The sequence below is a fragment of the Monodon monoceros genome, unplaced genomic scaffold (assembly GCF_005190385.1).
Source record: "Monodon monoceros isolate NGI ecotype Baffin Bay Population unplaced genomic scaffold, NGI_Narwhal_1 Super_Scaffold_7, whole genome shotgun sequence".
Classification (NCBI taxonomy): domain Eukaryota; kingdom Metazoa; phylum Chordata; class Mammalia; order Artiodactyla; family Monodontidae; genus Monodon; species Monodon monoceros.
The window spans coordinates 17,456,706-17,474,265 of record NW_021703784.1 but is presented as its reverse complement, the minus strand read 5'-3'; the positions used below and the strand labels follow the sequence as shown (position 1 = coordinate 17,474,265).

Genomic DNA, 17,560 nt, shown 5'->3' with positions numbered 1-17,560 from the left:
AATGGTGCTGATTGCAGAACTGGAAAAATTCTGGATTAGCTATTCCTTGATGACCTGGAGGAGTTGTTAAGTCCTGGTGATTTTGGCCTGCTAGAGAGAGTTTTCATAATCCTATGAAATTCCTGTGTTGGAATTTCCATGTGACATGTTTGACCTTCTATGATGTTTGACAGCATCACATCCTGGATGGCTGAATATCATAACCCTGGAAACTTAACGTTGCTATACCCATCCTAATAATGCACTGGCATACTTTGGTGAGAAAGAGAGCCTTTGAGTTTATTATCATAAACCATATCTTGTATAATATTAATGTGTCAGGGTATTCATTTTTGCCAAGTGTCAAACTAAGCGCTCTGCAGGACTATTTCAAATATATAGCAAATTCTCTTATGATCAGTCTTACATGTTTATTTTACTTGATAATTTTAGAATAGGCTTGAATATTTTTAAGAGTATGTTAGTAATAGTTTTAAGATTCCATTGTATTTATTGATTAGTTTAGGGATTGTGGTAAGCAGACTAATGGCCCTCCAAAAATATCTACTTTATAATTCCTGAGACCTGTGAATATGTTACCTTCCATGGCAAGTGGGACTTTCCAGATACGATTACGGGTATGGGTTTTGAGCTGGGAGATTATCCTGGATTATCTGGGTGGGACCAATCTGAATCGCTTTAGTTATCAAAAGTGGAAGAGGGAAGCAGAAAAATGGGTCAGAAAGATGTGGTGTGAGGACTTGACCCACCATTGTAGCTTTGAAAAAAGGAGGAAGGGGGCTGCGAGGAATGTGGGCCGCCTCCAGAAGCCTGAAATGACAAGGAAACTGATTCTGCCCTAGAGCCTCCAGAAGGGAATGCCATCCTGCTACACCTTAATTTTAGCCCAGTGAGACTGATGTTGAACTACTGAACTACAGAACTGCAAGGTGATATATTTTTGTTGTTTCAAGAAGATACATTTTTGTTGTTCAAGATACTTTGTTACAGCAACAATAAGAAAATAATGCAGAGATGATTGACATTTTTTTCAGTATCAAGTCATCCCACCCAGAAACAAACAGTATTTTTTCATCTATTTATATAAATTTTATTTTATATCACTTAGTAGCAATTTAAATTGTCTTTCTGTAGGTCATGCACATTTTGTTAAATTGTGAATTAGCTCTTTAAAGTACAAAGCAGATTGCATCACTCTCTTCCTTCATTGTTTTTTTGTAGCTTTCAAAAACTTACTGAATAAACACTAAAATCCTCAGCTTTGTACTTGAGAGCCTTCCATGATTTAGTTTCTTCCTTTTTTTAGCCTCATGCTTCACTACATTCCACCAAATGTTCTCACTCCTTTGGGCTGTTGAACAAAGTTCATGATGATTTTGCTCCTGAGTAGAGTTATCAGATTAAAAAAATACAGAATACTAAATTGAATTTGAATTATTTTTAAGGAGCAATAATTTTTTAGTGTCAGTATTTCTCGTGCAATATTTTCCCTTTATCTCATGTCATATGCATAAGAAATTAGGAATTACTGAAATTGAACTGACACTTTGTATTATTATTTGCTAAACCTGGCAACCTTACCCATGATCTTTATGAGTTTTCTCTTTCACCTCATTCCCTGTCTACAGATATCCTTTGGGGCTAAGTCAAATACCACCTTATCATAAGCCCTTCTGCCTTTTTACTTCCTTCATAGAATTGGTAGGTTAAATGTCTTTCAGATTGCAGCCTTGCTGAACATTTATTTTTCTCCATTTCCCCATAACGCCTCATATCTGTTAGAATCTCAATAAACATTTGCTGAATAAATGAATAAATATTAGGCAATAAATCAGTTGAGGTACATCTCAAAATGATTGTTATTGGTAAACTCTTAGGCTTTAAAGAAAGTTATTTTAAAGCTAAGTATAAACATTGTTCTTTCATAAGTAACATGGCTTTGTGTTTAACACTAAAACACATTTAATGAAACGGAAAACTCCATATAAAACTGCTAAGTGCATCCACTAAAGGTTAGGAAGGTATGCCCACAGAGAATTCGGCTAACTAAACCAAAATGTTCCTACTCTGAAGCTGTGGGTATCCATCAGAGATTTGTACAGAATGTCCCCCAGACAGAATCACTGACTCTAGGAGATGCATTCCTGGGTTTAAATATGGATGTAGGATATGAATACTTTCCCCTTTGGGATAAATTGAGATGAAATCTGTTATAAAAAGAGTTTGAAATAATTTCCTTGAATTGATTTCTCTCTTTAAAATCCAAGGTGATTGACACCACAGACCCCTGCTAGGAATGGTGTTCCTGGAAAATCGTGATTGTTAGGGTTGATTCTGATAAAGTTTCCTCTGTGTCAGAATGTCTCTTAGAAGATCCATGCCAAGCACCACCTACCACAGGACAAAGCAAACTTACTGTTATATCAGGAGACATCAGTGTGGTTAAGATGTTTCATCATTTCAACTCCTATACTGGACCTTCAAAAATATAAGACAACAAATTACCCTGCTGTCTGTTGACACAATACAAGTAATAGAAGCTTGTGAGTGAAGGATAATTTAAAATTTGCTACAACTGCAAGCTATTATGGTTGTTGTAAATATTGTATCTATTGGGCATTGTATATGAATTAGGATTTTTTATTGTATATCCACTGTATATGCATTAGGAAAACTATTTACCTTTCTGGGAGCACCTTGAAGTCCAGGGCAGCTCTGCTCTTCTGTCACATGCAATCACTGTGTCCTGGAATTTTAGTTTCAAAGTATTTATCTAATCTGAAAGTCCTCCTCTCTCTCTACTTACACATCACTTATTCAAGTTCATACAATATTTTTCTTAGATTACTGTCAGCCTCTAGCCAGGCCGTCTCAATTTTATCCCATCTAAATTCTTCAACACAACTGCCAGAGCATCCTTTCTTATTGCAAATGCAACTGCATTACTGCTTAAAACCCTTTATTTTAAAGTTGTTTATTTAAAATCCCCATCACTCACCTAAGGAGTTCAGGCTTCTTAGCCTGGCATGAAGACCTCTTTTCACAGGGTTCCTGCTTCCCTCTTTATATATGTTTTCTGCTATGTTTACCTTCCATTTTTCCTAGAAACTTGCGTTCCGAGGGTTGTAAGCTTTATGAAGGAAGGTAATACATTTGCCTGGTCCACTGCTGTGTCCCTAATACCTCACAAAGTGGCTGGCAGAAAGTCATGTTCAGTCTGATGCATGAATAAATATACACTGCATTTCTTTCCTCCAGTTGATGAAAGACTATCTGACTCTCCTACTTCAAAGCTCTTACTCTCCCTTTGATTCACTCTTTGTTCCAATCCTGTGTACATGTGTAGGTAAGTGGTAGCAGGCAGAAAGGGGACACGGGGGAATGGGGACCCAGGTGCCAGGTAGTACAACGGATATAAGTGGTACCTGATTCGCTACTATGGATGTCTCTTCAGGTTCAATCCAGAGAAAGGAAGGGATCAACACATTTTCATCCTTACTGGGACTTAGGCATAAGGACACTTACTGGGTAGGAAGAGATTTGGTGAGGGGTACCATCAGAGATCAAAGGGAAAGAACAGAAACCCAACTGTGCTTTTACTTGTTTCAGAAGGGAATCGAAGACTATTGATCAGAAGCCAGCACTTGAATAACTCTGTAAGATCTGAAATGCATGTTATTTTTCCATGTTTGCTATCCATACTTTACTTCCTCTTAGCGTATTTTTTGGGAGCTTAAGGGGAAAAGACTGTAAGCTTGACTTAGAAAACTGCTGAGAAAGTGGTTGCTGAGAACCTAGCATTCCACTCTATGGCCAAGCTTAGGGAAAGTGAATTCCCAGGAAAAAAAATGGATCCCTAGGGGGAAAAAAAGAATGGAAAGGGAAAAGGAAATGGACTGAGACTTACAGAAAGTTAGCAAAGTAGCCAAAGAGCCTGGAACTGATAGATTGTCTCAGGGATTGGCCCTCAGGTTCTGGGATTTGTGGTGGCATATAAATTATCATTTGTAAATTCCCAAAGTGACTCATGAAGTGTTTTGCAGCTTATGGTAGAGCTGGCAGACCAGGAAGTAAGTATGTTTGTGAGGAATGGGAGAAAATCTTGGCATTGACACTGCCATGATTGATATGAGAAACATGCTTACACCCCAGTTTATGGAGGTCTGTTCAACTGGAGGCTTCCGAGAATCACTAGATCACAACTCAGGGAGTATGAAGGGCTCCTCCAACCTGATATCTGAGAATATCTGAGAATACCTGATCTTGAGATCAATTGGAGATGACCAGTAGGAAGGAGTTGGATCGTTGGAAAGATGACTCAGGCTGCAGTGTGGACAATGGATTAGAGAGGGTAGGCTAGGCAGAAAGGAATCTGTGACAAGTAATCTAGATGAGATGATGATGATCTGAACTCAGGTAAGAGCAGTAATCATGGAGAGAAATGGATAAATGCGAAAGATACTTAAGAGGTAGAATCTACAGAATATGATATGGGGGATGAAGAAGCATGGATGTTACCATACACTTATCGAGGAATCCTTTTCTGGTGTAACATCTATTAACTAACACAGCAGAATACTTTTCCATTGAACATATTTTGTTAAACCTAGGTCTACAGTAAAAGATATGACTGAATCTGAGAATACCGGTCATCATGGAGAAGGACAGGCATATATAATATAGCTCACCTTGGGTAGCCCTCTTTTATTGAACATCTGAGTGAGAATGCCAACCCTGGTGGTAGGAGTCATGAACAGGGGGCTCAGGAAGATGCCGCATACCTGATCATACCTTAAAGAGGCATCTGAGAGGGTCATGCTCAATATTTTTTTTTTTTTTTTTGCGGTACACGGGCCTCTCACTATTGTGGCCTCTCCCGTTGCGGAGCACAGGCTCCGGACGCGCAGGCTCAGCGGCCATGGCTCACGGGCCCAGCCGCTCCGCGGCACATGGGATCTTCCCGGATCGGGGCACGAACCCGTGTCCTCTGCATCGGCAGGCGGACTCTCAACCACTGCGCCACCAGGGAAGCCCCATGCTCAATATTAATTGAGGTAGGCAATGTAGCTCTGCCTGTGGGCACCTCTCAGGGTATCTAAAAGTATACTTAGCTGTGAAAAAAAGCTTCTTCCTTGACAGTACGATAAGAAATTTCTCCGTTCCTGGTGGTCATGTCAGTCAGGGCCTCACAGAGTATGTGTTGAGGTTAGAAAGTAGAATTCTTGGACACGAGTATCCAGGTTCTCACACAGTTCAGCACTTGAATTTAAAACCAGGGCGCAATCAGTATTGACATGGGAGGTACCACTGGCAGACTGGCCCGTGAAGATCACCCTGTCATAGCCTTGGTTCCTTGCCCTCCAGAGAGCCGACACCCCTTCACTGGGGAGGATGAGCAGGAGAGACAGAGACACCCGGCCCTCCCAGAACAGGGTGAAGCTGACAAGGTAGGTGCCATTGTTGAAGTCTGTCACCTTTCCCGAAGCGCCTGCCTTCAGGGCTGGGGAGGACATCCTGGCCCTCAGGAAATCCCCGCCATATTCCTTTCTGCGTCCCAAGTGGTCCCTCACCTCCAGCAGGACGTCTAGCTGATCCCCCCTGCAGTATGTGTCTTGAGGGCTGAGGAGGGTGGCTTTGCTGTGTGTGGCACTGGTGGTGGAGCTCACGTGGGTGAAGGGTCTGGGTGGGATCAGCTGGTCTAGTTTCTCCATGATCCCCTTTATTCTCAGCTCAGTCTCTGTTGGTGACTTTAACAGGCTCGGTGATGTTTTAGGCGATGTTTAGTCCCATACGGGACTTTGTGGAGCTGTTCCAGTGGCAGAGAGAAATGGGTAAGTTAGAGTGAACCAAACTGAAGGGGCAAGGAATGTGACATACTATGAAATGAACCTGTCCAAATAATTTTTACTTATTCTGTGTTTGAATATTTATTTACATATTATCATCAATTTTATTTAAACTCTGACAATTTTGAATAAAATGTATACTACACATTTATCTTTAACCTCAGTGTTTTTGAGAATGCCTGAACAGTTGTAGATAAATATATTAAATCCAAAATATAGAGCTCAGAGAATACTTATGAGTAATAAATTGATTCCAGTGCATTTACTCTTCCTTTTCTTATACATCTTATCACCAGTCATCATTACCTTCTGTTAGTTCTACTTATGTATATCTTTTACCCTTGTCTAATAGTCTTTTCTTCCCCAACTGTATTATAGTTCAAGTCACCATTGTTTATTTCCTGAATTGTAGAAGTCATCCCAAGGGTCAAAGCTTCAGTTCCGCTTTCTCACCAATTAATTTTCTCCATTGTTGCTAAATCAGTCCTTCTCAAGCAAAACTCTCTTCAGTCCCTCCCTGCTTAAATCCCTTCAATGGCTTCTCATTACCCTGGGGGTTAAGTCTAATTTTAATATGGCTTTATGCTATGCCCTCTTTTTTAACTCTCTCTTTCCTGCCACTCCTTTTTTGCATTCTATTGATACATTTTAATGAGTAACTGTTTTTATTTTCTGGAGCTGACCTTTCTTTCCTTCAGCTCTCACTCTTTATTAATACATCTCTTCCAGGATGGCTGGCCACCTCCACATTTTCCCCCAAACCACCTAAACATCTGTTAACTTCTTACTGAAAAATCTTTAGAACCTTAGAGGTTCCTTTTTATCCTTTTAACACTAGATCATGTTTTTATAGGTTCTCAAATTCAGTAATTTCCAAATCTTATTGATAGTCAGAGGTGCCTGCAAACTTTTCTAAAAATATGGATTCTCAAGCTGCAGCCCAGATCAGCTGAATCGTAATCACTAAATGCCTTGCCCGAGAGTTTATGTTTTTCAAAAGCCTCACATGCAATCAAGTCAGGTAATTGTGAGAACAATGGTTATAGACTGGTGGTTGTCAACCCTTTTGTACTTTAGAACACACATAAAGCTTAAACAAAAAAAATAGGTCCACTGCACCCCAGCAATAAAATCAGTAAGACCCACGTGGTTGGTACAAAGCAATAGAGTAAATCAAAGGGACAAGAAACAAGAAAATGAGATATAATTAAAAATAAAAATTAACAGAACCCAAGTTCCTTTCAAGGTCAGGAATAAGACAAAAATGTTATCCACTTTAGAAGTCCTGAACAATAAAACAAAACAAACAAGCAAGTGTATGAGAATTGTAAGGGAAGAAGCAAACTGTCTTATTTTTCATTTTTCTTTTCTTTTTTAATTTTATTTTTTGCAGATGTTGTTATTGTCCACCAAAAAACCCCCACCAGAGTTAGCAAATTGTTAGCATTTACAGAGTCAGCAAGGAGCTGGATACAAAATAAACTTGTAAAAATAGCATTTATCTATACTAGTAATAATCACCAGAAAATACAATAGGAGATAATCTCTGACCTTGTTGGAGGCATTTTGAAAACTCTTTTGAAGAACATTTTTAAAAGACCTTGAACGAAAAGCTTTAACATTTTTAAAAGTAGTAGAGCCTAATATTATAAATTTGTTAATTTTCCCTCAAATAATTTAAAAATTCTATGTATTTATTTTTTTAATTGAAGTATAGTTGATTTACAATATTGTGTTAGTTTCAGGTATACAGCAAAGTGATTAGGTTATATCTATCTATCTACCTACATATTTCTGATTATTTTCCATTATAGGTTATCACAATGTATCAAATATTGTTTCCTGTGGTATACAGTAAGTCTTTGTTGCTTATCTGTTTGATGTACAGTAGTCTGTATCTGTTAATCCCATACTCCTAATTTATACCTCCCCCTGCCTCTTTTTCCCTTTTGGTAACCATAAATTTGTTTTCTATGTCTGTGAGTCTGTTTCTGTTCTGTGTATAGATTCATTTGTATTATTTTTTAGATACCACATACAAGTGAGATCATATAAATTTGTCTTTTTCTGACTTCACTAAGTATAATATTCTCTAGGTTCATCCATGTTGCTGCAAATGGCCATATTTCATTCTTTTTTTAATGGCTGAGTAATATTCCATTGTATATACATATACCACCTCTTCTTAATCCAGTCATCTGTTGATGGGTACTTGGGTTGTTTCCATGTCTTGGCTATTGTAAATAGTGCTGCTGTGAACATTGAAGCACATGTGTCTTTTCTAATTATAGTTTTCTCCAGATATATTCTCAGGACTGGAGTTGCTGGATCATATGGTAGCTCTATTTTGAGTTTTTTAAGGAACCTCCATACTGTTTTCCATAGTGGCTATACCAATTTACATTCCCACCAACAGTGTAGGAGGGTTCCCTTTTCTCCACACCCTCTCCAGCATTTGTTATTTGTAGATTTTTTGATGATAGCCATTCTGATAAGTGTGAGGTGATTTCTAATTGTGGTTTTGATTTGCATTTCTCTAATAATTAGTGACGTTGAGCATCTTTTCATGTGCCTGTTGGCCATCTGTATGTCTTCTTTGGAGAAACGTCTATTTAGGTGTTCTACCCATTTTTTGATTATGTCGTTTGTATTTTGTTATTGAGTTGTATGAGCATTTGTGTATTTTAGAAATTAAGCCCTGGTCACTTGCATCGTTTGCAAATATTTTCTCCCATTCTGTAGGTTGTCTTTTCATTTTGCTGATGGTTTTCTTTGCTGTGTAAAACCTTATATGTCTGATTAGGTCCCATTTGTTTATTTTTGCTTTTATTTATATTGCCTTGGGAGACTAACCTAAGAAAACATTGCTATGGTTTATGTCAAAGAATGTTTTGCCTATGTTCTCATCTAGGAGTTTTATGGCATCATGTCTTGTATTTAAGTCTTTAAGCCATTTTGAGTTTATTTTTGTTTATGGTGTGAGGAACTATTCTAACTTCATTGATTTACATGTGGCTGTACAGCTTTCCCAACACTAGTTGTTGAAGAGACTATCTTTTCTCCATTGTATATTCTAGCCTCTTTGTCGAAGATTAATTGACCACAGGTGTGTGGATTTATTTCTGGGCTCTCTATTCTGTTCCATTGATCTATATGACGTTTTTGTACTAGTACCACATTGTTTCTTTTTTTGGCCATCCTCACAAAATGTATTTATTTATTTATTTTCTTATTAGTCATCCATTTTATACACATCAGTGTATACATGTCAATCCCAATCGCCCAATTCATCACACCCCCACCCCCTGCCGCTTTCCCCCCTTGATGTCCATACGTTTGTTCTCTACTTCTGTGTCTCAATTTCTGCTCTGCAAACCAGTTCATCTGTACCATTTTCTAGGTTCCACATATATGCATTAATATACGATATTTATTTTTCTCTTTCTGACTTACTTCACTCTGTATGACAGTCTCTACATATATCCATGTCTCTACAAATGACCCTATTTTGTTCCTTTTTATAGCTGAGTAATATTCCATTGTATATATGTACCACATCTTTATCCATTCATCTGTCGATGGGCATTTAGGTTGCTTCCATGACCTGACTATTGTAAAATAGTGCTGCAATGAACATTGGGGTGCATGTGTCTTTTTTTTGTGTGTGCGGTACGCGGGCCTCTCACTGTTGTGGCCTCTCTCGTTGCGGAGCACAGGCTCCGGACGTGCAGGCTCAGCGGCCATGGCTCACGGGCCCAGCCGCTCCGCGGCATGTGGGATCTTCCCAGACCGGGGCACGAATCCGTGTCCCCTGCATCGGCAGGTGGACTCTCAACCACTGCGCCACCAGGGAAGCCCTGCATGTGTCGTTTTGAATTGTGGTTTTCTCTGGATTTATGCCCAGTAGTGGGATTGCTGGGTCATATGGTAATTCTATTTTTAGTTCTTTAAGGAACCTCCATACTGTTCTCCATAGTGGCTGTATCAATTTACATTCCCTCCAACAGTGCAAGAGGGTTCCCTTTTCTCCACACCCTCTCCAGCATTTGTTGTTTGTAGATTTTCTGATGATGCCCATTCTAAGTGGTGTGAGGTGGTACCTCACTGTAGTTTTGATTTGCATTTCTCTAATAATTAGTGATGTTGAGCAGCTTTTCATGTGCTTCTTGGCCATCTGTATGTCCTTTTTGGAGAAATGTCTATTTAGGTCTTCTGCCCAGTTTTTGATTGGGTTGTTTGTTTTTTTAATATTGAGCTGCATGAGTGGTTTATATATTTTGGAGATTAATCCTTTGTCTGTTGATTCATTTGCAAATATTTTTTCCCATTCTGACGGTTGTCTTTTCATCTTGTTTGTAGTTTACTTTGCTTTGCAAAAGCATTTAAGTTTCATTAGGTCCCATTTGTTTATTTTTGTTTTTATTTCCATTACTCTGGGAGGTGGATCAAAAAAGATCTTGCTGTGATTTATGTCAAAGAGTGTTCTTCCTATGTTTTCCTCTAAGAGTTTTACAGTGTCCAGTGTTACATTTAGGTCTCTAATCAATTTTGAGTTTATTTTTGTGTATAGTGTCAGGGAGTGTTCTAATTTCATTCTTTTACATTTGCTGTTCAGTTTTCCCAGCACCGCTTATTGAAGAGACTGTCTTTTCTCCATTGTATATCCTTGCCTCCTTTGTCATAGATTAGCTGACCATATGTGTGTGGGTTTATCTCTGGGCTTTCTATCCTGTTTTTGTGCCAGTACCATATTGTCTTGATTACTGTAGCTTTGTAGTATAGTCTGAAGTTAGGGAGCCTGATTCCTCTAGCTCCGTTTTTCTCCCTCAAGACTGCTTTGGCTATCCAGGGTCTTTTGTGTCTGCATACAAATTAAAAAAATTTTTGTTCTAGTTCTGTAAAAAATGCCATTGGTAATTTGATAGGGATTGCATTGAATCTGTAGATTGCTTAGGGTAGTATAGTCATTTTCACAATATTAATTCTTCCAATCCAAGAACATGGTATATCTCTCCATCTGTTGATATCATCTTTAATTTCTTTCAACAGTGTCTTATAGTTTTCTGCATAAAGGTCTTTTGTCTCCCTAGGTAGAGTTTATTCCTAGGTATTTTATTCTTTTTGTTGCAATGGTGAATGGGATTGTTTCCTTAATTTCTCTTTCAGATTTTTCATCATTAGTGTATAGGAATGCAAGAGATTTCTGTGCATTAATTTTGTATCCTGCAACTTTACCAAATTCATTGATTAGCTCTAGTAGTTTTCTGGTGGCATCTTTAGGATTCTCTATGTAGACCTTAGACCTGTATTGCTGTAAACTTCCCTCTTAGAAGTACTTTTGCTGCATCCCTAGATTTTGGAAAGTTGTGTTTTTATTTTCATTTGTCTCGAGGTATTTTCTGATTCCCATTTTGATTCCTTCACTGACCCATGGGTTTTTTAGTAGCATTTTGTTCAGTCACCCCATGTTGTGTTTTCTCCGTTTTTCTTCCTGTAGTTAATTTCTAGTTTCATGCTACTGTGATTGCAAAAAATGCTTGATATAACTTCTGTCCTCCAGAGTTTGTTGAGAGTTGTTTTGTGACCTACCATGCGATCTGTCATGGAGAATGTTCCATGTGGTCTTGAAAAGAATGTGTATTCTGCTATTTTTTAATGGAAAGCCTTGTAGATGTGTGTTGACTCCAGTGGTCTAACGTGTCATTTAAGACTGCTGTTACCTTACTGATTTTCTGTTTGGATGGTCTATCCATTGATGTAATTAGGGGTGTTAAAGTCCCCTGCTATTATGCTATTATTGTCAATTTCTCCATTATGTCTGTTAATATTTGCTTTATATATTTAGGTGGTCCATGTTAGGTGCATGTATGTTAATAAGTGTTACATCTTCTTGTATTCATTCCTTTATCATTATATAATTCCCTTCTTTGTCTTTTTTTATAGTCTTTGTTTTTAAAGTATTTTTTGTGATATGAGTATTGCTATACCTGCTTTCTTTTTGTTTCCATTTGCATGAAATATCTTTCCCCATCCTCTTGCTTTTATGCTGTGTGTGTCTTTAGCTCTGAAGTGAGTTTCTTGCAAGCAGCATATGCGTGGGTCTTGGTTTTTTGTTTTTTGTTTTTTTTTTAATCGGCCACCCTATGTCTGTTGTTTGGAACATTTAGTCCATTGAGTTTTATTTTTTTTTAAGATTTAATTTTATTTATTTTTGGCTGCGTTAGGTCTTCATTGCTGCACGTGGGCTTTCTCTAGTTGTGGCAAGCAGGGGCTACTCTTCGTTGTGGTGTGCGGAGTTCTCATTGCGGTGGCTTCTCTTGTTGCAGAGCATGGGCTCTAGGCGTGTGCAGGCTCAGTAGTTGTGGCTCATGGGCTCTAGAGCACAGGCTCAGTAGTTGGGGTGCACAGGCTTCGTTGCTCCACAGCATGTGGGATCTTCCCAGACCAGGGCTCAAACCCATGTCCCCTGCATTGGCAGGCAGATTCTTAACCACTGCACCATCAGGGAAGTCCCTCCATTGACATTTAAAGTGATTATTGTAAGGTATGTACTTAGTGCTATATTGTTACTTGTTTTCTGGTTGTTCTTGTAGTTCTTTTCTGTTCTTTTCTTCATGTTTTAGTTTCTTCCCCTGTAGTTTGATGATTTTCTTTAGTGGTATCCTTGTGTTCCTTTCTGTCTAGTTTTTACGTATCTATTATAGGTTTTTGGTTTGTGGTTACCATGGGGTTTAATATATGTTAACCTATAACTATATCTTTTAAACTGGTAGTCATTTAAGTTCAAACATATTCTAAAAGATCTATAATTTTTACTCCCCCCACCCATGTTTTGTGTTTTTGATGCCATATTTTATATCTTCATGTTTATCCCTTAACTCTTTATTTTAATTATAGTTGATTTTACAAATTTTTGTCTTTTAATCTTTGTACTAACTTAAGTAGTTGATCCACAGGCTTTACTATATATCTGCCTTTCCGAGTGGGATTTTTCTTTTCCTATAGATTCTTTTTTTTGACTGTATTAGTGAGATTTTACTTAAAGCATTTTGAAATTTTTTGTGAGGGGGCTTGAAGGTGGCAGAGATAATGTTTTACAAAAGAATTTTTCCCCCATTATTTTTCTCCTGGGGAGAAAATAGCATCTTTTCAGATGGGCTCTTCCTCTTCTACCCTTGACTTAAATGTCCTCGGTGCTATAGATTCTTACTTCTAGTTGTAGCCTTTTCTTTTCCACTGAGAGACAACCCTTTAACATTTCTCTTAAAGTAGATTTAGTATCGATGAACTCCTTTAGCTTTTGCTTGTCTGAGAAGTTCTTTATCTCTCCTTCAATTCTAAATAATAATATTCCTGGGTAAAGTATACTAGATTGCAGATTTTTCCATTTCAGCACTTTGAATATATCATGGCGCTCTCTTTTGGCGTGCAATGTTTCTGCAGAAAAATCAGCTGATTTTGTATGTGACTGTTTGTTTTTCTCTTGTTACTTTTAGAATTCTTCTATTTCTTACTTTTGCCATTTTAATTATATGTTGTGTTCTGGGTTTGTTTGGGTTCATCTTGTTTGAGACCCTCTGTGCTTCCTGTACCTGGATATGTTTCCTTCTTCATGTTTGGGAACTTTTCAGCCATAATTTCATCAAATGCATTTTGATCCTTTTCTCTCTCTCTTCTCCTTCTGGGCCCCTTACAGTACCAGTGTTGGTATTCTTGATGTGGCACAGGTCCCTTAAACTGTTCTCATTTTCTTAATTTTTTCTTCTCTTTGTTGTTCTGATTAGGTGATTTCCATAATTCTGTCTTCCAGACCACTTATGCATCTTCTGTATGAGCTAGTCGGCTGTTAATTCTTACCAATGTGTTTTTCATTTCAGTTATTGTACTCTTCAGGTCTGACTGGTTCTTTTTTTATATTTTCCAATTCCTTGTTAAAATTCTCACTGTGTTCATCTATTCTTTTCCCTAATTCTGTTAGTGTTCTTATTACTAATTCTTTGAACTCCTTATCTGGTACATTATTTCTGTTTCATTAGTGGGTTTTTTTTTTTAAAGGGGTTTTCTCTTGTTCTTTCATTTGAAACAAATTCCTCTGTCTTCTAATTTTGCTTAACTTCTCTATGACATTAGGTCAAATATTACCTATTTTGATCTTGAACCAGTATCCTTATGTGGAAGCATCCTTACACAGTCTGTGTGTTCCCAGTGAGTTTGTTTGGAGAGCTGGATCTGGCATAAGCATGAATCATGTCTTCCCCCAGGGCATGCTGGCGGCTATCGCCTTGGTAGGAGGTGGGGCTGGAGACTGAAGGACTAGAACTGGAGCTAGGTGTGAGCCTGGGTTTCTCCTCTTCTCAGTTGCCACCACCTCCCTCTTGGGGGTGGGGTCTCTTCCCTAGTTACTAGAGCAGATGCCTTTAGGTTTGGGTCTGAGGTGGCTCCATTCCCTCTAAGTGTGTGCTCTCCCCATTCTCAGCAGCAGCATTCTTGCCCTAGAGGTGAGCTATGCTGGAGCAAGAGGGGCTACTGTGGGCACTTGGTGTGGGTAGAGGCATGAGCTGTGGTAGTCCTGGCCTCAGTCAGAGTTCCAGACCACTTCCTATGTGCTGCCTCCACAAGTGTCAGCAGTGGCCACTCTTGCCCCATTCAGATGCCATTCTGGGTCTGAGCCAGCTCTGTCCCTCACAACTGCACACTCCCCTCAGCCACTACAGCTGCTGCTCTAGTGTGGAGCTTTGCCATGGGGCAAGAGTGGCTAGAGTGGGCGCACGACTCAGGCTGGGGCTTGTGCTGGGGTGGTTGTGGGAAACTGGCCAGAGTCCTGCGCAATTTCAGTCAGCTTCCTCCACCTTGTTTTGGGAGTAAGCAAGTGTGTGTGTGCTCTTCATGAGCAGAGTCTAGGTTTCTTACAGCCCTCTTGTTTGTCCCACTGATTTTCAAACCAGCTAAGGGGACTCATCTTCCTGTTGTCAAACCCCCAGGTTTGGGTTGCCCAATATGTGGCTCTACCTTAGATCCTTCGATCCTCAGGGAGGATCTCTGAGCTTGTGTAATCTCCCTCCTCATCTTTGTCCCCTGCCAGGGGTGCCGGTCCTGACCTGATTGCTTCTCTTCCCTTCCTACCCAACTCTGTGTGGATCTTTCTTACAGCCTTGGTTGTACAAGAGTCTTTCTGCCAGTCACAGTTCGTTTTCAGTGAGAATTTTTCCACATGTAGATGTATTTTTGATGTGTTGGTGGGGGAAGGTGAGCTCCACATCCTCCTACTCTGCCATCTTGATCTCCCCCTGATGGGAATTCTTAACCCTTAGAGTCCTTAAGTCCAAGTGGAAACTAAGAGGTTAGCAGTTGTGGACTGTTGGTCGCGCTAGCATTCTGATGATTGCCAAATTTATAAATGCGTTTAATAATTTCTGGATGTATATTCTTCCTTATAGTAAATTTTTCAATGCCTCAAAAAACATGTTTACTAATAAACCCAAATATCTTTAGTTCCTCTGTAAAAGGAAGCCAAAAGTGGTTAAACCTATGCTCAGTAATTAATGTTTCAGTATTTTATCTTAGTTGAAAATGATCTAGCTATTCGATGAATAGTCATCATTTAACTTATCTCAATATAACTTTAACATTTCAAGTTTTTAAAAAGATTTAGAAACAATTTTTATGTAGACTTATCATAAAGCATAATTACTGTTGAAAAATTCATTAATAAACTTTTATATGTATTTAAGTTACTTATTCTTGGCAATCATGTTTAGATTACTTATGAAAGCTTCACGTGACATTAAATGCTAGTCATCATCTTATCTTTCTTGCTGACAAATTATGTAACAGAGATAATGTGAGCTTATTTAACTTTTAGTAAACCGAGGTAGAATAGAAGTTGTATATCTATATTATATTTGAATACGAAAAATTCCTGTTTTAATTAAACCAACAAACTTAAACTAGCTTTTGTTTACTAAAGATTATCCTAGATCACATGAACCTGAAAAACATTTCAGTAATTTCTATATTCCTGAGAGTATATTTAATTTAAGTCAATCAAACAGACCTCTTTACAAATTCATTTTGGCAATACCACCCAGAGGTAGAAAAATATCACATATCTATAACATGCATACATAGACATACATAAACATACAGACAGATGCAAACAGAGATCTTACAGCTTTCATTTTAAAATTTTAGCCATGACACATATATGATAATGCAAAACTCACTAGTTTATAAAAGAACAGCTGGATCCAAATTGTGTATCTGGCAGATAGAATAAGTTCAGGTTACTTGCTCAGGTGGCTTAAACTTTTCACTAATATTGGTAGTGAAGGTTTTTAAGATTTTTTTATTCACCTAGTTTCCAAATAGCCTTTTTTCTCTCTCTCTTTTTTTCCCCCTTCTGATAAGAATGACCTCCCTGAAGTTTGCATTTTAAAGAGATGGCCCTTAGTTCCTAGAGAAGACAGGGTAGAACATTTAAATATATCTCAAAGGCACAGAGAAAGAATATAAGTTTCTCCTAGAAGGGCTTTTGTTTCCTAAAGCCTGAGTTTTTTCAATACCTACAAACCTTTTGAGATTAAGACGGGATGTTTGGGGATTGGTAAAAAAGGATAGCTGAGATTTTTCGTTCTTGTAAAGACTCAATTTGTAAGACAAGTTGTGCAAGTTGTCTTCAGTTTGTCAGACAGTTTTTAATTCCTCAGAGATTGGGTTGAGGGACTTCCCTGGCGGTCCAGTGGTTAAGACTTTGCCTTCCAACGCAGGGGGTGTGGGTTCAATCCCTGGTTGGGGAGATAAGATCCCACATGCCTCGAGGCCAAAAAGCCAAAACATAAAACAGAAGCAATATTGTAATTGCTTCAATAAAGACTTTAAAAATGGTCCACATCAAAAAATCTTAAAAAAAAAAAAGACTACATTATCTTCAATTTGCTTCTTTATATTTAGCCGAAGATCTTTACTAAGATAGAAGTGAAAAGTTTCCTAGGTTCTCTTTGTAATGTTTCAGTAAATCCTCCCACAAAGGGTTCAGAATGTTTTTCTTTCCCTCTGGGCATGTAGTTTCATTTTAGATTAGGGGCATGGCCAAAAAGGAAAGTTCCTATTAGGCTCTGAATATCAGCTTTTAATTTGGCCAAATTCTGGGAATTCCCCAGTGGTTAGGACTCTGTGCTCTCACTGCCGTGGGCCTGGATTCAGTCCCTGGTCAGGGAACTAAGATCCTGCAAGGCCACGTGGTGGCTTTATTTTAAAATAAAATAAAATAAAAATTGGCCAACTTCTCACCATAAAGCTACTTTAAAAAATCCTTTCAAATATCTTGTTAGGTTTTAGCCAGGACCAGTAGTATGTACTCCTGACCGTACTGAACAACTCCATGGACGTAAGAAGTGTTCCCAAAGAGGGTGCAAAACATACTACTTTCCCCAAATTCAAAGATAACCAAGAGAAAGAAGGACAATTGCCCTGAGAGCTGGCAGCAGTTGGTTGTACCCTAGCTGTAAATGGAGTGCAAACCCACATTTCTGTCCAGCCACGTGTAGTCAGTGGGGTGTGAGCCACAATTCTATCTGGGCATTTTTTAAAAAAAATTTTATTGAAGTATAGTTGATTTACAGTGTGTGTTAATTACTGCTGTACAGTAAAGTGATTCACTGTACATTATATATGTATATTATATATATTCTTTTTAAAATATTCTTTTCCATTAT

The 17,560-nt window shown here is 38.4% G+C and overlaps 1 protein-coding gene across 1 annotated transcript; it reads right to left on the bottom strand.

Moving 5' to 3' along the window:
• Positions 1 to 2,423: 2,423 nt before the first annotated feature.
• On the bottom strand, positions 2,424 to 6,265 carry LOC114886881 (NXPE family member 1-like). The gene is given in 4 exon segments (XM_029207974.1): positions 2,424 to 2,481; positions 5,115 to 5,201; positions 5,203 to 5,757; positions 6,186 to 6,265. Coding segments are annotated over 4 exon segments (780 nt in total).
• Positions 6,266 to 17,560: the final 11,295 nt, after the last annotated feature.